This window comes from Clarias gariepinus, chromosome 27 (genome assembly GCF_024256425.1).
Source record: "Clarias gariepinus isolate MV-2021 ecotype Netherlands chromosome 27, CGAR_prim_01v2, whole genome shotgun sequence".
Taxonomy (NCBI): Eukaryota; Metazoa; Chordata; class Actinopteri; order Siluriformes; family Clariidae; genus Clarias; species Clarias gariepinus.
Genome location: NC_071126.1, coordinates 14,588,147 through 14,609,942, shown reverse-complemented (window position 1 = coordinate 14,609,942; position 21,796 = coordinate 14,588,147). Strand labels below are relative to the sequence as shown.

General features: G+C 37.6%; 2 protein-coding genes across 2 annotated transcripts in view; one reads left to right on the top strand and one right to left on the bottom strand.

Annotated features, from left to right (window-relative positions):
* The first annotated feature begins 1,475 nt into the window (after nucleotides 1–1,475).
* nkx2.4b (NK2 homeobox 4b) lies at nucleotides 1,476–3,867 on the top strand. The gene is made up of 2 exons (XM_053489227.1): nucleotides 1,476–1,925; nucleotides 2,960–3,867. The coding sequence occupies exons 1-2, from the start codon at nucleotides 1,547–1,549 to the stop codon at nucleotides 3,586–3,588; spliced, it is 1,008 nt and encodes a 335-aa protein (XP_053345202.1). The 5' UTR covers nucleotides 1,476–1,546; the 3' UTR covers nucleotides 3,589–3,867.
* Nucleotides 3,868–4,926: 1,059 nt separating this feature from the next.
* xrn2 (5'-3' exoribonuclease 2) overlaps nucleotides 4,927–21,796 on the bottom strand; it is a 31,135-nt gene continuing 14,265 nt past the window's right edge. Inside the window, exons 15-31 of the mRNA XM_053489252.1 lie at nucleotides 21,354–21,497; nucleotides 21,155–21,199; nucleotides 20,774–20,868; nucleotides 20,052–20,187; nucleotides 18,333–18,440; nucleotides 18,106–18,195; nucleotides 17,914–17,986; nucleotides 17,734–17,817; nucleotides 16,903–17,000; nucleotides 16,587–16,666; nucleotides 16,431–16,487; nucleotides 14,659–14,727; nucleotides 14,095–14,223; nucleotides 12,399–12,547; nucleotides 8,037–8,097; nucleotides 5,332–5,473; nucleotides 4,927–5,190 (exon numbers count right to left, since the gene is read on the bottom strand). Coding sequence (XP_053345227.1) covers nucleotides 5,128–5,190; nucleotides 5,332–5,473; nucleotides 8,037–8,097; nucleotides 12,399–12,547; nucleotides 14,095–14,223; nucleotides 14,659–14,727; nucleotides 16,431–16,487; nucleotides 16,587–16,666; nucleotides 16,903–17,000; nucleotides 17,734–17,817; nucleotides 17,914–17,986; nucleotides 18,106–18,195; nucleotides 18,333–18,440; nucleotides 20,052–20,187; nucleotides 20,774–20,868; nucleotides 21,155–21,199; nucleotides 21,354–21,497 — 1,623 coding nt within the window. The 3' untranslated portion in view covers nucleotides 4,927–5,127. The remainder of the gene's footprint in view (nucleotides 5,191–5,331; nucleotides 5,474–8,036; nucleotides 8,098–12,398; nucleotides 12,548–14,094; nucleotides 14,224–14,658; nucleotides 14,728–16,430; nucleotides 16,488–16,586; nucleotides 16,667–16,902; nucleotides 17,001–17,733; nucleotides 17,818–17,913; nucleotides 17,987–18,105; nucleotides 18,196–18,332; nucleotides 18,441–20,051; nucleotides 20,188–20,773; nucleotides 20,869–21,154; nucleotides 21,200–21,353; nucleotides 21,498–21,796) is intronic.

Here is a 21,796-nt window from a genome sequence, read left to right as displayed (position 1 = left end):
TAGCCTACAACTTAAAAGCTTGCATTCTTTCAAGCAAGTGACTTATGAGTCAAGCAAGTTATTACATAAATACGCTACAATGCACTAAACATTTAAACTTATTTATTTAACCATTTCTTTAATTTGTAGTGTTTGTATAATATTAAAATACACTTAAACTGTGGCTTAGTTAAAAAAGAACCACTCCAGAAAACTCAAAGCATCAATGTTTCATATTTTATTTGACACCAAATAACAAGATCTTATTTACTGTCCTGTACATTTTACCAATTAAAAAGGTCAGCCGTGATTAATGAATTAACTACATTATTATTTATTTGCCTAACGATGTTTACAATTGTTACACCTTATAAAAATACGAAAATAAAATGGAATGAATAGTTATTAAGAAGCATCTTTAACCTATTACATTTTCTGATCTATAGAAATTAGGATTGCAGTGGAATATAGTGTAAAATGTCAAACCGTTTGTTAAAACATTATTATTATTATTATTATTATTATTATTAAGTAGACCACTTATTTTTTTCAGGGATGAAGCGAAGATTATTTGCACTATACACTGAAGTTATTTTTGAAGCAGTAATTTGTAGACAAAAAAAAAAAAAATTTTTAGACGTATAAAATAAAAAGCCACAGAAACTTTTAATAGGAGAAAGATTGATAGACTTGCTTTAGCATCAAAACCATCTCTGATTTAAGAATGTATGATTTAACACTATTAATCATGGTAAATAATAAGCATGTAACTAACATATGGAGTAAATAAAAAGCACGTAACTAACATGTGGAGTAAATAATAAGCAAGTAACTAACGTGTGGAGTAAATAAGCGTGTAACTAACGATGAGTATAAAATAAGTAACGTGGAGTAAATAAGCATGTAACTGGAGCAAATATTATTTACTCAACGCTAGTTACACGCTTAAACATGTAACTTACATATTGAGTAAATATAATTTTTACTAATATGTGAAGTAAATAGTAAACATGTCAATAATTTTGTAAAGAAGACTGAACTCTGAAAGTTTGGTTAGATCTGCAATGTATATCAGATGAGGGTGAGCAGTAAACTCCGAGCGTGTTAAAGAACAGCCAGAATAAAAAAAATAAATTAAAAAACTTTGGTACGGCAACCTTACCAAACATAAAAGAATATGGCCTAAATTTAACAAACTGCACGAACTAGGACGCACACAATTCTTGGGGGTTGATGATGCAGCTGGGGGTTTGCAGGATAGTTCCAGTCCCCCCCCCCCCCTTTTTTTTTTTTTACACTTCCTGTTGCTCCGCCTCCTGTGTTTGTCGTAAGGCTCGCGCGCAGTTACGAACCTACAGCAGTGGGATAAAGACGGGTGTTTTTCTCCGCGCGCAGATTCTCTTGGAGCATTTTTTAAATCGCGCAGTCGAGTGACAACACAGAGCGCCAACATCTCCATCGCTGAGAGAATTTTCTTTTAATTTGTTTTATTTTTATTATTATTTATTTATTGTTGTGCCGAGCTGTCGGCGCGCATCCTAATCTCTGCGCGCGCAGGGGCTGCATCATGTCCCTGAGCCCGAAACACTCCACGCCTTTCTCCGTGAGCGACATCCTGAGCCCGCTGGAGGAAAGCTGCTTTAAGAAGTTTGCGTGCATGGAGGGCGCTTATCGGCAGCCACATCCTTCTGCGCAGAGCGCGCAGCATCAGCACCAGCATCAGCACCACCAGCACCAACAGCAACCGCAGCAGCAGCACGGAGTGAGCCACGGAGCGTATCACGTGCCGCACGGCATGTCACAGTTTTCCCACGCGGCCGTTGCGGGATACTGTAACGGGAGCCTGGGCGGCGTGGCGGAACTGCCCACTTACCAGGAGAGCGTCAGGAGCAGCGCAGCCACAGCGACTTGGTACGGAGCAAACCCGGAACCGCGTTACGCAGCACGTGAGTTCATCTTAGCACTGCTGTTTAATAGAAAAAGCAATGCAGGATTATTCTACATTGGTTGTTAAACTACCTCTGGAAAACGCGCAAACAGCTATTTCATCAGCACAATAATAATAATAATAATAATAATAATATGTAAATATTATAAAATATGTCCCAACACATCCTATTTTTGCACAGAGATGCACGTTGTATTTATAGCTTTTATTACAAAGTGCATGTTCGCGTAACACGTAAACATTTAAAAACAATTAATACATGAAAAAGTAACTTTACATGAAAAAGTAACTTTTTTTTATGTTTAAAAACATGCTTAAATATTCCGCATATTTATATGTATGGCTAGTTCACAACTACAATTTGACATTTGTGACTACAAGTTTTAGTTTTGTGTTCAGTGGGCCTGTGCAGAACTACAGCATGGCAGGCGATACACATTCTCTATCTTGTTTTACAAACCTAATAAACAAAAACAAATTCTGAACAGTTTTTATTCGTTGTGGTGTAAAAGATTTATTAAAACTAAACAGAATAGTAGCATATGTACCAGTCATATACATTTAATTATTTACCAGGATATACTGTATATATCCTGGTAAATAATTAAATGTCTATATTCTGGCAGATAATTAAATGTCTTCAACCAGGAAAAAGTTTGTAGAAAAAAAATTATACCCAACCGTCCAAAACAGTCGATGAAATAGAAGGACATGACATTTTCTACCAATGAGAACATTCGGGTCTCAAAAGGATTATACATAAAATGTATTTAATACGCGAGCTTAAAGTAAGCAAATTAAACTACCAACAATTATATTCTTTCCAGAAGGGGAATACAGTAGGCTATATCTAAATGACCGTGAGTGGGATTTGACTTAAAATTAATTTCTTTTAATCGTTTTAACATCAGATTAGCATTTGTAAAAAAAAAAAAAAATGACTGATATGTACTTTTTTTTTACCAATCAAAAATTTGTCTTAATTTATTTAACGTTAAACCAATAAACACATTTGTGTGTCTCTTTTTGCAGTTCCCAGATTCATGGGCTCCACCACTGCTATGAACATGAACATGGGCGCGCTCGCAGGAATGGACGCCAAGTCCATGGTTACTCTGCACGCGGCTCCTCGCCGCAAGCGTCGCGTGCTTTTCTCTCAGGCGCAGGTGTACGAGCTCGAGCGCAGGTTTAAGCAGCAGCGCTACCTGTCCGCGCCCGAGCGCGAGCACCTGGCCAGTCTCATCCACCTGACGCCAAACCAGGTGAAGATCTGGTTTCAGAACCACCGCTACAAAATGAAACGGCAGGCCAAGGACAAGTCGGTGCGCGAGCCGCAACAGCAGGACGGAGGCGAGTCGTGTCAGCAGCACTCACCGCGGCGCGTCAGCGTGCCTGTGCTCGTCAAAGACGGCAAACCGTGTCAGAACGGAACGGACACACAGACTTCAGGCCAAAACGTCGTCGCCATGGCTGCGGTTCCGCCTCAGCAGCGAAGCCAGACCGTGGAGTCTTTAGCAAACGCAGTGGACGAGCTGGACGACATGGCGCCGAGCCCGCACGCGCTGCACGGAGCTCACCTGAGCGGTCTGTCTCACCTGGACTCCGCCCTCCTGGAGTACAACATGGCAGGCTCGAACCTGCTGTACGGCAGAACTTGGTAAACGTTTGGTTTTAGGAAAGAAAGCGAACTGAAACAAACATGTACAGACGCGGGGATTTTATCCGATGATATCCACCCAGAAAGAAAACCTGACGCTCGGAGTTTGTAACTGTTGAATGGTTTGGATGAGGGGAAGAAAAGCTACTCGTTTTCCACATCCGCTACTACTCATAAAGCTTTTTTTTTTTTTGTAAAATTTTCTTCAACTTTTTAGATGGACTCAATGATGCAAAGTATTAAAAGGACACATCTGACCAGATTTTATGCTGTTGGCAATTTGTTTTTGTAATTTAAGAAAAGTCTTCTGAAACTTTTAAAAATTAAAAATGTACCAATTAAACCTCCTGAAAAATTTACTGCTTTTTACAAGGCACCAAGAAAATCGATCTATTATTTTGGAAGATTTATCTAGTTTAAGATTTATAGTACAGGTTTCAATAAATGTTCATTATGCAACCGATTTATTACATTTTGAATTTGTTAATATTTTTGAGGTTAAAATGTATATTGCTGCTTTGGGTACAGTTCTTCAGTTGTTTGCTCTTCTCCTAGCTTGTGCATACAAAATTTCAAATGGGCTGAAATTTTTATGTTTATAATTATTTTCCATGTAAGTAAACAAAAACAAAGAATTAACTGTTCGGTGAATCACAGATTTCTTTGGCTCAGTCTTGGTCCATAGATTGAGGAACTGCAGCATTTGGCTCCATTATATATATATTATATATATATATATATATATATATATAAATAAATAAACTGATTTCTACAAGAAACACTAATTGCACTGTAGGATATCTGACAAATGTACCATTCCACTATTGCGTTATTAAAAAATTCTAACATTTATCCAACAAGTTGTGTATAAGGTAAATAGTTTATAGGGGAAAACTAGGATATTAGACTTAACATATTTGAGGGCATGGTAATAAAGTAATTAAACATTTAAAATCTTATTTAAAAAAAATCCCTATTTGAAAGACAATTAAGTCAATTGTTGAAGTTAAGAGAAATTAAGTGATTTTGACAGCTGAATGTGGAGACGCCTCTGAATTCAGATCAAGACTATTGTCCAATAACCAAATTATTCTCTTCTCATTTAAGAGAGTGTTTTGGCTCATATATCTACATTTGTAATTGTCCATTATGTGAAACTTATGAATATTCAGCTTTGAATTTGGATAAACATATTGTAAAAGCCCTCAAGTGAAAATCTGCTTAGATCAAATTTTTCCAGACACACTGGCATCGGTCGAAATATTTTTTTAATCTGGATCTAAAATATTCAGATTAACCTGGAATACTTGTATATAAAAATACAAACCACAAACAAGTAATATGCATTTGATTCTTGTGTATTTCATAAATTTAACAGGAATTACAAAATCAGTACATAAAAAGTTTTATGCTGAGTAAAACCAGAGTTCCCCCCCCCCCTTCTTTTTTTCGCTAAAACAAATGAACAGCCCACCAAAGACAAGTTTGGGAAAAAAAAGAAAAAAAGAAGACAGACAGATCTCCTTTAAATAGGGCCATTGATTCAGTTCCAGTTGTAGCGCCTAGCAGGTGGAGGCAAGCCATAACTCCTTGATGAATTATAACCCTGGGGTGGAAAAATAAGTTTCTGTTTAGGTGGTGGAATTTAAACACTTCAAATTCAGCTTTAAAAGTGCCATCACATTTATAATGCAAAAAGACAGACCACCTAGACTAAGAACTGAAACAAATAAATGAATGTGTGTACCTCCTGTGGTTGGCGATCATCACGACGTTGCATGTGCTGCTGAAAACCACCTGCTCCTCCATGACCTCTCTGCATGTTATGCTGATACGCAGAGGCTTGAGACTGCATCGCCCGATTCCATCCATGAGCACTGTGTGGAGGCCTGGATGAAGAAACACAAAGAACCAAGTTCTCTCACACCCAAGGAAATGAATCCAATAAAAATTAATAATTTAAGCCCGGATTATAATATTTGTAGTGAATATTCAGAGCAAACATGAGCCATAATGTGATGAAACAAACTTTACATTAACAGACACTAATGCATGATGTGCATACATACTACAATATTTAAGTGTGCCATTTTAGAAATGCTTCGATGGGGTGGGGAGCCCCCTTTATTTTAATTTCTTTTTATTCTACAATAATTTTATCTTGAGATGGCACTGATGCAACGCAAGCCAAAAACAACAAATCAGATATTAGAGCAGGAAGAAGATAAATAGAAAACAAAAGGAAAAGTTTGAGGAAAAGTACTTTTACAAAGAAGACAACTTGCCAGCATTTTTTTTTTAATAAAACAAAATACTTTTATAAACATATACATTTTGGTGTAAAAACTGGAGTTTTGGTCAAGGAAAATATTATGCAAGTGTGCACGTTTTGTGATTTGTCCATAGCTCATAGCTTAAACATCGTTGGGTGGTAAATTTTATGGGGGGCAAAAAAAAAAAAAAAAAAAGAAATTCATGTGACATGCAATATACAATTAATAGCTGTAGACTGATGTGCAGATGCAAGCCAGACATTTTCTGACGTTTTTAAGTCTATTGGAAGTTAATGAATAAGAGTTTGTGGACATGAAGTTCTCAATTCGTTTTCTTCTTTAAAACTGAAATATTAATATGTTGCAAATGTTATTATATAAACAAAAAAAGAAGTATTAAAATTCATTTAAAGATGGGTTTCTTAAAATTGTTTCAGGTATATTGTGTGGAAAAAAAAAAAAAAAGAAAAAAAAAAAACTCCAAGCAATAGTTGAAGCTACAGTACACATTCTGAATTATGAAACTAATAATTAATTAATAAAATAATTGATTATTGAACAAGTTTAGTCTTGGAATGTACTATAATAAAAAAATGTGATATAGATAATTAGAAAAACGTGTTAGTAACGAGGTCAATTCTTAAAGGACATAAAACAAGCCAAGTTAAAGAACTGCTGGAGTGGAACTCTAAAAAGCTCTTTTGGGATATTGTTGCTGAATTTTGGACATGTCCATAGCTGGTTCTAACTTCAGTCATCATTAGACTTGTGCTAACAGTTGTATGGGTTAATCAATCCTGACCGCAATAAATGTCATTGCTGAGTAGACATGGCCCTAGCAAGAACCTGAACAGAGTTGGGGAACGAAAAAATTCTTTTTATTCCAAGCAGTTCGTTCGATAAACAACAAAATAAAACAATAAAATTGAGGAACATCCAAAAGCATATTCACAGCTTTTTGGTTCCTCTTGTTCAAACATTATAACAGCTTTAAAAGAAAAGCATTTTTCTTTTCATGATCTGCAACACTGGCAGGAGGACTACAAAGCCCATACTCAAACAAACAGACAAGGTCAAAACTGACCATGTGAGCAAAAATGACTTACAAACCAAGTGAAACATAAGTCACAAAATGTGTCATTTCCCAATTAAATTTTTTGTTTTTGTTTTCCATAGCTGGCAAAACATACATGGAGGATAGTAAAACATAATGTGCATAATAAAGCTAAAAAATATATGTTTAGAGTGAGGAACTAGACAATGACTTGTGACGACGCATAAAAGTGGGTGCACAATAAAATAAAGATAAAAAACAAAAAGCCAGATTCATTTAATTCCCAAACACTCTAGTCATTTCCTGCTGAGCTCAAAACAGTGGTTTCTATGAACAGCAGATCTGCAACATGTGGCAATCCATGAAGCGGGACACCCATGCTACCCCTAATCCAAGTTCTATAAGGGCAGAGAAAGAAAAGAGGAATCCTAACCATCCCTCATTACTCAACCATGTCACAGCCTTCCCAACGCCTGCCTTAGCAAACAACTGTGGAATCCATAATCCCTCCTCCAGGTTCCTTTATGCATTTCATTCGTGTCTGCCGTGAGTGCTTAAAGGAAATGCGCACAGTCGCCACTAATAACTACTGACCTAAGGTGACACAGGCCTACAATAGGCCTGGCAGGCCTAAAAAGTTGAACCCAAAAGAAGCTGATTAGTGCCTGAAGAGGTCTGGAGCCAGAATCAATGGCTGGTCTGTGTGACCGCAGTGGCCCAACCTCTGAGGCGATATTGGACCAACAGAATTAGTGCTGCCTCATTAAGTCCTGCAAACCTCTTCAGGAGAAAATTTATTTAGCCTGTGCAAAATAACCAATTCCATGCTAAGCCCTCCCACAGCAGATAGGAACAGTAGAAAGAGTCATTCCAGGAAAAGAAAAAAAAAATTCTAGATTTAAAAGAAAATCTCTTTGCAAGACATTCTGATCAATTCATGAAGTGCCTACTGCATATGTAAAAGCAACATGCACAGAGATCACATGCATGCTAAATAATGTACAAGATAAAAAAAAAAAACTAGAGACTAAAAAAACTAAAAAAAAAAAAGTATACAACTGGCTACAGTACAGGGTTTGTGTAAATATGTTAAACAGAACATTTAGACAAAAGCTGTAAACTTACCGTGGGTACTGCTGTGGATGAGGTGGCACGGCATTTCTCGGAAACCCCTGCTGCCTGGAGTCTATTAAGGAAGAAAAATGTGTATTATTTATAGGAAGCACAAGGTCATGAATGATTGTTTCCTATATAATGGTATACAAGAAATAATCTTCCTATTCTACTTAATCTGAATGGGGCAGTTAGGTTTAGATTTACCAGATGCAATCGAAATAGTGAAAACAAAATGGTTTCAGTGATGCAATTAAGCAGGAGCGATTCGAATGACGGCGGTACCTGAGGTGGTGGAGGGGAGAAACTAGAAGTGGGGAAGGGGGGGTGGGGGGTGTGCGTTTTGCATTTGCATTTCTTCCCTAACAAAATGAACTAAGCATTCATCTGGCGACATTGTGCCGGGCTCAAGTGCTCTAGTTCCAGCGAGGCAAACCCCTCGACAAAGGCACACTTTCAAAAAAAAGTAGCGAGTGGCTTCGACCCAATCTCCCGTTGCCAAGGCAATAACCAGCTGCAGAGCTCAGACTTGTTTGTTTTATAGTGGAAGGCTTGGTGAGTGGCAGAGATGGACAGAGAAGGAAGAGAGTGCATGTGTGAGAGAGACTGTGTGCAAGACGGACATCGATCGAGAGAGAGGTGTAGGGGGAAGTAGGGAGGAAAGACAAGAACTTCAGCTGTCATTTATAAACATGGGCTACAATCTGTTCTGGGGGAAGGAGGAGGGAAGGAGAAAAAAATAATTTGTAATCAGTTACACCTGCAAATGGACCGTTTGCTATAGTCTTAACGCTGTCATTTGCATCCAAAATAGCAAAGATGCCATCCGATTCTCACGTATACTGACCAGAAGGAGGGGAAAAACAAAAGAGACCACCCACTTTTAGCCCAATTATCTTGTTTCCCCTGGGTCGCCGGCTGAGCTCTGTATACATCCTAAAGACGGTGTTAATCAATTCACCCATAATAAACCCCGACTAGACTTGGGACAGACGAGCAAGAAAGGATCTGAACGCGAGGTGACAAATAGGATTACATCAGCAATCCTCTGTAAACTGTCTTTGCATTAACACAGGGATTACACTGTCCCAATGCACATCTTGTAAATACTGACATACTGCCTGCTTTTTAATAGACCCACACCATGGCAAGACCTCTTCTAGTGTCTCAGTTACACACTGAAGGAAACAGTTTCACAATTTCTGATTGCTGATTCATTTAAGAAGAAGAAATCATCAAAAAAAAAAAAAGTCAAATAAAAGCAAGTAGTCATACAAAAACTTAATTCTTCCACAATATAAAGGGATACGCCCCTCAAGCTGACGTGAGGAGGTTAAAAAACAAAACATAAAACAAAATACTGATGATGGTAGCAGATGTGTTAATTTATTTTAACAAATGGCACAAAACCACCGGCAGTCAATCAATCATGAAGCAAGAATAATCCTATATAACCCTACCAATACACAACTGTTTTATAAGATTTCGCTAGAACTTTTTATAATTAACTTCATGAATCTTATCTACTTCGCATCCTAACCATTTTCCCCCACAGATGATACAGTTAAGCTAGCGCTTATGGTCATCCAAAAGATGAAACTACGACATGCTTTTGAACACACCGCAGACTTTCCAATAAAATAATTAACCTGAACAAAGCCACCTTTTCAGTGTATGCCAATGCAACTTGACAACCATTAAAATTTGGTGAAATTTGTACACATTAGCAGATAACAGGACTGGCTTGATGAGTTAACCACTGTTATTATTTGGCAAAAAAATTTTTTAAATCCACATTCGGATGTTTAGAATCCTGGTTTTATGGCTGCTGTGACCCAATATTATAAAAATCTATGCAAACCTTACAGTGCATCATACATCTCACCACTGTTCTGTCAACGTTCTTTCACATATCAAATGTCAATATCAAACATATTAAACCCAAGGTCCAGTTCAGCACAGAATGATAATAAATAATGCTACTATCAGCATAACATTATATGATTATGACAGAACCAACCGACTGTAAGTCAGTACTTTACCACCAGCTGTTTCAATTAAATTCAGTAAAAGCCGGCAGTCGGTCTGAAACTCCACACTGAGCCGGCTCCACAGGAGGTGACGGTCCAGTGAAAAGGGAAAGTTAACTAGGGTTTTACCCCTCTCATAGCAGTACTCAAACATGCTCCATCAGAGACACGGCATCCCCCACACACCCGCTGTGTGCAATGATGGTTCACAAAGATAATGGCTGCTCTCAGAAGTGAGGAAGCTTAAAGCCCTGCTGATTGAGTCGGAGGTCAAGGCTTGAGAAACGCGTACTTAAAAGCCCCTGCTATGTCTAATGATAATTCACATTTTGTATGTTTAAAACCTGACGTTACTGATAATAAAATAGAAACTCATCCCCTTCCCCGCCACTATATTGTATGTTTGTGCCAAAACTGTTTAATTAAACCAATAAATCAAGTAAAAAGTAGTCAAGTGTGGACATGATCCCAGTTAGACTAAATGCAGTTAAAAATTACCCTAGATTTTTTTCCAGCAGGGAAGAAAATGTCACAGAAGCTAGATATTTAGAAAATGCATAAAAACCTACTAAAAATTAGTATAATGAAATCATGGCCCCATCCCTCTCCACAATAGTTGAAATAGCTGGTTTTGCATTTTGCATCAAATTACTTAGTATTTTTCTTAAAATGATGACCAGGGTGCATGCACAGGAGGAGTTATGGGAGGGGGGAAAAAAGGCAATTTGTACTTTATGTATAATATATCCATTTTCTTCTTTTTTACTTCCCTTACTTCAAAGTATACCCACTATTAATTATACCTACAAAACACTGAGCAACATATCTGCTAATCGAGGCAAAAATCAATAAAAGATATCAAGGATTTTCCAAGGAAGGCATTCATCACACCTGCCCAGTGAATGTGCTACTTCTGAAAAAGATCGCTAATGCACGTCTATCCGTCTTAGTAAAAGCTATGTGAAGGTATGGTTAAATTCCCATAAATAGTTTAAGAGTTGTTAATAGAATAAAAGTGTGACAAATGCCAAGAGCCAACAGATCATGATCACCATGTTTGGCCTATTCCTCGCAGGCAGGCAACACAAAAACACCTCATGGCCCAGACATGCATTGGGGTTGCATTATAGTGCTTGGGTTAGCGTTTTATCCACCCGTCTAAAGCGTACAAAATTTTACACTGCACTTACAAGGATAATGAAGCAAAGCCTGTAGCCTTTAGTTAGGAACTGAGCAAACTGAAAACCTTAATCTGACACTAATCTTAATACACATTATCTTGGCTTAATAAATTAGCAGAAGCGTGCCATTTTAAAAATGCTAATCAAACTGGAACTTCATCAGCGATATCAATTGCAACAAATGGGGTGGGGGAATGGGTGTAGGGTGGTAGGGGAAACGGACAGTAGCCCCTTCAATTGCTATGCCTTATAGTAATAAAATGTGGTGGATGGTGCACTGAGCAGTTGCCAATGAGAAGCAGAAACAAAAGGTCAAGGAAAGACGTAGGTCTCTCTATACACCTACAACTCGACATAACCGCATTTGCATTAAGTGCTAGATCTCGGCTTGCACAGAATATATCAGCCACTAGATGAGATTATTCATCAACTTGCAAATAATGCAACATCGTGAGTAGGGAGAAGAAAGACTAAGGCAAGACCAGAGCAGGGCCTGTTACTGTGCTCAAGCCACATTACTTCCTCGAACCCAGGTCACTTAATGGCGCGCACTGACTTTGTGGCAGCTTCTCAGACACTGCGACATCAAGTGATATTCAGAATTCAGTATTATGTAACATACGGTTACCATCAGCTGCTTTAATTCATCTGTACAATAATTATGGGTGCTGTATGATGCATTTGACCTTTTTCTATGTAGCAATAATAAGAGATTTTGGACTTGCTTCGAATCGACACATAACTCACTGCATGCCGATTCGAAAATCACTATCGTCCCAACCAAGTATGCTGACAAAAATACTTACACATGCTTTATCCTTCTATACTTATTCTAGCTGCATCCTTCTTTAATTTTTTCCCCCTTTGATTGACTGACTCGACGAAAAATTCAAAGCACATTTAAACTCTATAAAATGTTTGCTTCTTTAGAGTTGCAGGTTTAAACAAACTAAACCACTAAGACAGTAATTTATAGGTTGTTTTTAGTAGTGATTTAAACTTCATATGACCCTTCTGACTTCAACATTTCAAGTTATGAAAATTACAAAATAATGGGCCAAAAACAGTTTACACTGCCACATACCTTGAAGCAATTCTGTATTCAGACCTCAGTTTTTGACTAAAATACTGTTCCACATGTAGGTAAAGTGTGTGTAACTCACGCTGGTGGTCTAGCAGAGGTGGCCGATAGTTCCCCTGGTGATACGTGGAAGGGGGTGGAGCATTGCTGTACATCCCACCCATATTCGGGGCAGCTCGGGGGGGCCTGTGGTCACGCTGCCCACCTCCTTGATGACTGTTGATATGATGGCTGATTGAAGGCAGGGAGGAAAAAACAAGTTCAACAAGCATTCCTACACAACCTTCTACACACAAAACATGTTCAGCAGCAGGATTTAAAACTCTCGCTCCTTGTTCTGCAATAAAACGCCGTGAGCACCTGTCTGCTTGGTCTAATCAAACCTAATGATGGCTTTCATTAAGAGATTAAAGCTTCGGCAAGCAAAAAACTGCCTGAACCATGCTTGCTTGACGTGATGCATAATTCATCATTTCGCACACAGGCCTGATGAATCTGCCAGATGTTCAATTAAGTTTTTAAGCAGCCGTTCTAGTTTCCCTGAAACAGGGCGAAAATTGATCTGAATGATCATACTAAAGCAGGGCACAAAAACTCGATCTCTATTATTTTTTATATATACACACACACCCATATTCCATGATTCCATGTATAAATGCAAACACGATCAACTTCCAATAAGTACAATATTGTTGCTATATATTTGTTTCTTAGCAACACAAGTATTTTTTTGCCTAAACATTTAAGGTAGAAAGGAAAAAAATACATAGGTAAATAAAATGTAACAGCTGATCAATTATTTTGGCATAAAAGTAAGAACAATGCATATGCTGTTAATTAAAAAAATAAATAAATAAATAAAAAGTAGTGATACGTGGCCCATTGAGAAATGGAGATGATTTTATTATAAACAGCAGGTCTGCTTATTCCTCATATACCACACAGACTACAGCAAATATATTCATTTTATATTAATAAAAACCTTGTTATGCTGTTTAACTGTATATTAAAGAAAACTGTCTGGCAGTTTAAGCCACACCACATCAGTGCGGCTGATATGCATCATTTAATATTTCCAGTCTCAAATCATACTGCTTTCAATATTCGACACTACATAGATTGCACATTGTAGATCTTGTTGCTGTCCAATAAAATTTCTTCTTTATTTCCATTTAATTTAAGAACTTCATTAGCAGGTTAAATTTTTTGTTTCATTGTATTTTCTACTGTAAAAATTCCTAGGTCAATTCCTTTTTAAAGAGTAACTATTTTAGATAATGAACATAAAAGCATTTCTCTGCGTGCCATACTGTACTTGGTGTATATTACAAAATGTCAAATGCCGTAAAGTATCCAAGTATACAATAAAGTTCTAATTATATTTCATAGTAGTTTCACATTTTTAGCAGCTATAAACAGTTACTCCCTCATAGTAATCTCTTTTGATTAAAGAAACTGGAAACCCATTTTCCTCAAAAGCATTTGGAAAAGTCAACAAGAAATGTTTTTATTTATTTATTTTTTTAAATAAATTTTAGATTTCACTAAAGTCCCTATAAATATGTGGTCACCACAAAACACACAAAATTATTATTACATATTATATTAGAGTATTATTAAATTAATGAAAATTTAATTACAAATTTCAGGCTGCAATGCTGTCACAGACATGCTGTTATAGAAAACTACTTTCCTATAACCAGACTGCTCTGTTACATACAGGACTTTTTAAAAATATAAATCTGTTAATGCAATATTCTGTAGTGCATCACACCTACCCCAGTGTCCTGAAGGCAGACTGGTCCATGCGCATCTGTTGGCGGTTGGGATTAAAGCCCAGCTGGGGTCTCCATGGTTGATGGTTAGACCTTTCCCAGTCACCAGGCTTTAACACTTTTTGGGGAATCCTGGAAATAAATAGATTTGCGAAGGGAAAAATGAAAATTATTATGGTCGACTTGCTATAAAAGAGTCCTTTTTTTTTTTTTGTTTGTTTTGCTATTTGCAAGGAGCCATAGACAAGCGGTACAAACTTACAATACAATAAAAAGACATTCACTAAAACATAGCAATGTTGCAGAAAAATAAATATGACTACTACAATACTATAAATGGTGTCCGTTTTGGTATCACCACAACACAAGTCTCAATCAAGAGCAGACAGTCAATACTGTCTGCATCATTTTAACTTCAAAAATACCTTTGTAAAAATGTACAAGGGGACAAGGAAAGTAACTAAAGCAAAGGACATGTAATGTACAAAACGTAAAAAAACCCTGCAAAGTTTTAAATATATATCTTAAGGTTATCTATAATTTCTTTAGATGAAAGTCTGTACATACTTTGCCCCAGGAAGGACGACAGCCTTGAACACATAATCGTCTTCATACTGCGGATCTTTGAATTTAATTCTGAAAAACAGAAATACATGATTAAATATTTTGATATTTTTATGTTGCAAAAAACAAACAACCTAGACTAGACTTCACAAAAACTGAAAAGGCATTCAGATAAATTCCTTGGGGAAACACACAGTTTAAATACTTTTTACCTGTAGAGACAGCTGATAATTTTATTGATCTAACTTTGTTTATTATTCATTTATTTAATTATATTGTGTGCTGAAATAAATGGTCACTACCACTTGGTTAGAATGCAAAACCAAATCAATAAGACTAAAGATAAAAATCAGGTTAAATTTAGAAGGACTGAATGCAACTGGGCAATTATTCCATGTAAACCAAGCACCATGGATTTGATCCCACTCATGCAACTCTACTGAAACCTACTCAAAATACAAAAGCATCAAAATACAGTTTACATTTTTTTTTTTAAAACACCGTCAAACTTTACACAATTGTATAGGAGGCTTAAGACTGAATGAGGAACAGCAAAACTCTGCAACTAATGTGAGTGTGGAAGATGGTTTCACATCACAGGTCATACACCATGGCAAGACTGTCACAGCAACAAGATAAAATGTAGTTATACAGTATCAGCATGGTCTCTTCCAGGCATTGATTTCAAAGCAGACTTGGGTTTCAGGATGTGCTTTTCAGGCTATTTTGAAGAAGCACAAAAAAACAATCAGCATTGAGGACTGAAGACACAGGGTTTGGCCAAGGAAACGTAATGCAGCAGAAGAAATGCACATTATGCTTACTTCTCTTCGACATCAAAAGATGTCCAACAAGAATCAGTTGAACCAAGCTGCACCCATCTAATTTCCAGAGAAGACTAGCCAGAAATGGTTTTCATGGAAGAATTGCAACCCAAAAGCCAAACCTTCAACATGAAAATAAGGCAGAAGGAACCGGGAAAATGGCAGCAGGTGCTCTGGACTGATGAGTAAAAATTTTAAATACTGTACTGTAGCAGGAGGCAGGTTGTTTGCTGAAGGGTTGAAGACAATGATCAATGTCTGCAAGCGACAGTGTGTCATGGTGGAAATTCCTTACAAATTTGGGGCTGCATTTCTGCAAATGGTGTTGGTGACTTGGTCAAGATTAATGGTGTCCTCAATGCTGAGAAATACAGGCAGATACTTATCCATCAGACAAGTGTCTGATTGGCATCAAATTTATTCTGCAGCATGACGACCCCAAAATACAGCCAATGCCATTAAGAATCATCTTCAGCGTAGAAAAGAACAAGAATGCCTGGAAGTGATTGGATCAGGGCTCTGTGTGGGCCAAACCGTCAATTCCTTCTTGGATTACATAAAGATAGAGGTAGCCTGCATCCACAAAACATCCGTTAGTTTTCAAAGAGTTGGTTTCAAAAACTGTGTGCAAGTGTACCTGGAGGAATTGATAGGAAATCTGGTTTTGCAGACAAAGGGTGGTCACACCAAACACTTAACTTTATTAATTGATAAAAATAAGCTAGTGCAAACAACTATTGAACACTCCTATTTTAAAAGCAGTACTACATTATAGCATTTTTCCAAACCTGCCTAAAACTTGGAGCATAGTACTCCATCTACCCATCTTAGAAAACACATACACAGCCCTAAATACACTACTAGCATTTTTAAGTGACCCAGACAGACTTGTACAGATCTGTAGTGTGCACACAAATATCCTACAGTGCTTAATTAAACAGACAAGCTTACCCGACTGCACTGCTGCATGGAATATCCCTTAGCATGGGAATTGGAGATTCCACGGGTCTGAAAAAGACAGAATGGGGGGGCCCATTTGATTCAATTTACCAAAAAAAAAAAAAAAAAAAGGTGTTGGAAATTGAGGATAAAGCATCTGCTGATTACCTGTCAGGTAGAATAGGATCTTCATCAAGAGATAATGCACCTTGAATCCCAAAGCACAGCTCAGGAGGAATTTCAGTGCTCTGAGTAAAGATTTAGAAAAAATAAATAAGAAAAAACCTCATCAGGACTGTATACCTTACAGCACACATTGATAAACATTAAGCTTAGCTCTGTATTCAGGCTTAAGAGCAACAAGAATACAGCTATACAGGTTCTCTAGATTGAGCTTTTTTTACTTGCTTTCAAAATTTTTCTTCATGCAACCATTTTTTTTTCCTAGCCCAATTTTAAAATAACCAACTTCAAAATGACATACATCCTGAGATGCTGATCCATAGAGTTCTTGTATAAAGTCACACAGAGGGTGGGACTTCGACACAAAAACCATGTCGCTGCCCAGACTATTCCTTCTGGCTAAAAGGGAAACACAAAAGCACAGGTAAAAATCACTAAATCACATTTTGATTGATTCCACTTACACATCTATACCCCTTTTATTCAAAGTCGCGGACCTTGAATAAAGGTCGCGCACCTTGACCTGGAGCCTATCCAAGGTCAAGGTCCGCGGGCAACGGGCACAACGCCAATTAGCCTAACCTGCATATCTTTGGACTGTGGGAGGAAACCGGTGTACCTGGAGGAAACCCGCCTAGCACGAGGAGAACATGCAAACTCCATGCACACAGAGACGGGGATCGAGTATGGCCAGGAGTCAAACACGGACCCTGGAGGTGCAAGGCGACAGTGCTAACCACTACATCACCGTGCCACCTAGATTGACTCCATTTTATCTTTAACTCAAGTGAGACCAAGTGTCCATTAATAGCAATTTGCAACATGCTCACGCATCAACACAGAAACTATTAACACGAATAACCTTTTAAAGCCATTTCCTAAGAAATTAAGTTCCTTGTAATAAATCAATTTTAAGTACTAAACCAGCAACACATTTATGACTAATCACCAAATCAGAAAAATTATTTTTTTTAGACTAGTTTTATAGCGTTTCAGAGCATTTGCAACTTTTATATGGACTAGTTAAAGAATTTGCGATTTGTCCACCCCTCAGTCACCATGTTTCCCATAAATGGCACTAGAAATTAGTGGCTTGTAAACAAAATGGAATAAACTGTCTCCAAGCACTCACCTTCATCTGGACTCAAGTCTGGGTAAACCTTTTCTAAGGCTGCCCGCAGCCTGCGTTCATCAACAAACGGCAACAAAGCGACACCTTCAACAAGACAAGTGCCATTATTAAAAACATTTATTGATTTTCTTTATAAACTAAGGGCAATTGTAGATGGATTTGGAAATAAACTTTGGTTACCCTGCCAGGCATATTTCTTTCCATTCAAATCAATCGCAAAGTCTTCAGGATAGAAGTCAATGATGGGAGAGTCCTGTTTAACACAAATTATACCAAGTTTAATTATTCAATATAAACAAAACAGTAAACAGCTTTGGTGTTTTCCATGACACTGTAAAAACTACATAAGCATTCCATTTAAAGTGGACTCACTGGATCGGACATCAGTTCCCTCCATGTTTGTGGCAGGAAGTTCCCACTGGCAGCAGGAAACACTCCCATTAGCTGCTCCAGAGGTTTGAACTAAAGGCAAAAACGTAGCCATACACAAAACCATTAGTCTTTTTGTTTTAGGATCTCACCAGGCACTTATTACTCAACAAAGCTTTATTTTAAAAACATTAAAATTTTCCCCAAAAAACTACACCTGTTCAACTTACCGGCTTGGTCCCTTTTTCGAAGTCTGTGAACATGCCCTGGATGTCTTTGAAGTCGGATGCAAACGGTGCATAGTGGAATGGAAAGTACCACTTCCAGGATGCGCAGCCCTGTGAAAGGTTCAGGAAGTTAATTACCCACACCGTGGCAACTTCTTGAAGGACAAAACGGTTAGAAGAAACGATTGACTTGCTTTGAAAAGAACAAGATTCTGAAGAAGAGTGTCTTTACCTTGATGTAAAAAAGTGACGTCTCTTTTCCAATAGGTTATACCAAACGCTTTTAAAATGGCCGTGATAATAGTACCAGGTGTTATTTTTCATAATATAGAAGGTTAAAGGATATGGGATATGTAATTGCCTGCTGATTTGATCTCTGTAACAGACTACCTTATTCCACAAAAAAGGAAAATAAATCCAACACTGCCACGAACCGTTTCGATGCATAATAAATTATTGCGTGAAGTACCAATAAACCCAAGGTTTTAAAAGCGTACAACCTCCTGAACTCCACGTGTGGAAGGTTAAATATAAGCCATGTACATATTTACCCTCCATATTTATTCCTCATACACCTTCCAGTGCCCTGTGTGTGGTGTGCGCGCGCAGTAAAAGTGGGAACTCGAAATAAATCTATTCGGCAAGTCCCATGGGGGTGAGACACGTGGAGGCAAACAAGCCACAGCATGTACATGAGCTCTTATTCACTACACACACACACACAAATCCCCTCATCTAGAACCCTAATCAAACTGGGATCTGCTGGAGATGGCAAAGAAATAATTATACAATTTACAGCTAAAAGATCATGACCTGGGTTTAGATTTGACTACATAATACGGTCTTTGAAGGACAAGGCAATATAATACAAGAGGTGAACAGAGAGATTAGAGGCAATCTATGTCTCGGTATCAGCGGGAAACCAATTATCTACCTTTTAGCAAAATAATGAGATTGCTTGTTTGGTTTGCTGCATTAACAATAAAGAATGAAAGAGTAGCGAATTTTGGTAATGCGTTTTTAGGACTACTGCATATACTAGACGTGCACGTTTAAATTTTTAATTCAATGTCATTAAACTCCTGTCTTAATGGTAGTGTACCACATCCATAATATCACCACCTTGGCACTAATCATTGATCAGACTACGAAAATTTAAGGTGATGTAAACAAACTCCTTTGTAAAGTGAGTCGTAAGGTTCTGGTCATGACAAAAACAAATTACAATACTTGAACAACTTTTTTTATTATTTATTTTACCAAAGTTTTAAAAAGTTTTATTCCATTCACCAGTTGGCAGTTTATCCTACTGTCACTAATTTTAACAATTACCTTTTTATTATAATAATAATAAATTTTATCATAATCATCATCATCATCATCATCATCAAGTCCATCCGTTTCAGTATAAGTCAGTGTTAATCAAGATCGGAGCTCTTCTTCACCTTTGTGTATATGGGTAAAATGTCCACACTCCAATTCCTACCCCAGTACACAAAGCATACCCCTGCTCACACTATATGGTGGCTTACTTAAAAGAGCTTTTAATTTTTTATTTGTTAGGCCATTTATTAAACACAGATAAACAAATACATTAATATAATTTATATTATACAATTTTTTTCTGAATTTCTTGGAGAAAATATATATGGCAATTAATAAAACATTGCAGCAAGCAACAAACATAACAGTATCATAGTGGGTTCATATTCAGTCACCTACCTGGTAATAGTATCTAAGAACCCAGCAGAGGCCCTCCACATAAGACTTGACCACTTTCTTACGAAATTCATGATCAGTCTCATCCACGTCAAATTTGGTTTTGTAGTACCGCTGCTTCCAGCCTGCCTCCCACAACCTGCAAGACGGAAAAAAATAAGCATCTACCAGTCAACCTTAAAGAGAGGAAAAAAAAAAAAAAGGGGAAAAACTACACCCAACCTACATGCACAAAAACCAGGCTTAAAACAAAGTCAATGATCAATAGAATAATTATAATGGGAACAAAACTGAATTAATGTATTTTTATTTTCATCACAGCTAGACTGGATTTGTGTGTCAAAAACATTATGTTTCTTCCATGCATATTCAAGCCCTCATAAATATTACTGCTGGACCAGAAACACAAATTTGGTAGACTCTAAAAATGCAGCAGCACTCCACTCATGTAATCAAGGATGAGCAGCATCTGTCGAGCCGATCCTCAACGTGTCCCCAGTGGGGCAAGAAATACTGCTATGAATACCAATTTAGCCCAACGGATTTAACAGTTTTGACAAGTGCATCACAAAGGAATATTCAGTGCATATTCCCCTTTCCATATTAATCACTGGCACTTGTGGAAGAGGCCACCACCAGAGTTGAGCAGGGGGGTGGGGGTGGAGGGTTGAAGAGGGGGGGGGGGATTAATGAGGCGTAATAGTGGGCCCCAATCAGATCATCACCTGACGTTATCCTCAGGCTCGGGCTCGCTGTCGCTATCCCCTGCTTTCCTCTTTACACCGTGAGGGTCTGCACTGTCACTGGGCCCGGCAGAATCCTGAACAGCAAAAATGTGTTTAGCAATAGCTAAAAATAGCTGTTTGTAGTGTAGCGTTAAAAGATCAACATTTTTAAAACTGATCAGTATGATTGCAAAATAAAACTGGTTGGTAGTGTTAAATCACGTCAGTTTCAATAAATAAAAGTATTGCAATGTTTAACAGACTAGTAAACTGCATGCAACTAAAGACTACATACATTTAAGAAAAAACACCTTTATCATATAATAGCTGCATAAAAAAAAAAAAATTACTGCAGATAAAAAGGAAACTTGATCTACTTACTTTTCCTCCATTCTTCAACATGGCTTTTAAAGAATTGGCAGCATCCTGTGGGTGGTGGTAAAAGAGCAATAAATCATAACAGGAAACAAATGACAAATTTATTAAAATGACAAACCACAGTTTGAAATAATTAAGATCACCACTAGATAGATACTGTACATGTGCAAGTCATCTCCAGTGTAAATGCACGGGGATGTACCTTGTTCTGTTGGTAGTTGTTGCCCTGCATCCTCATATCATAGGCTGTATGACGAGCATTGTGTACAGGCATGGGCCGGTCTCTTCCTCCCAGCGCATGAGGGGCAAACTGACCCCCTGTGACAAATGCCGGACCCCGTTCTGCCTATAATGCACAAAGACATCCAGCCACACGATTAAGAGATTTGTAAAACTACCCAAATGAACTGGTCTCAAACAAACTTTTCCTGCTATTTATCTAATGCCTTTTTTGAAATCTGGTGCAATCATGCATAATGTTTAATAAAGGTGAGGTAAAAGCCAAAAAGGTCCATAGACGTTATTTTATAGAATGTAACTTGGTAATGAAGCTGACAACATTAGCAGCTACTGGAGCACATCATGCTGTACATGTTCTCAGTTACTGCAAAAAAGATTCTTCTTTTCACAAGGGAACAGAAGAAA

Coding starts and splice junctions, on each gene's coding strand:
- nkx2.4b (XM_053489227.1), top strand. CDS start 1,547: ATGTCCCTGAGCCCGAAACACTCCACGCCTTTCTCCGTGAGCGACATC. Junction 1,926..2,959: donor GGAACCGCGTTACGCAGCAC/GTGAGTTCATCT, acceptor CTCTTTTTGCAG/TTCCCAGATTCATGGGCTCC.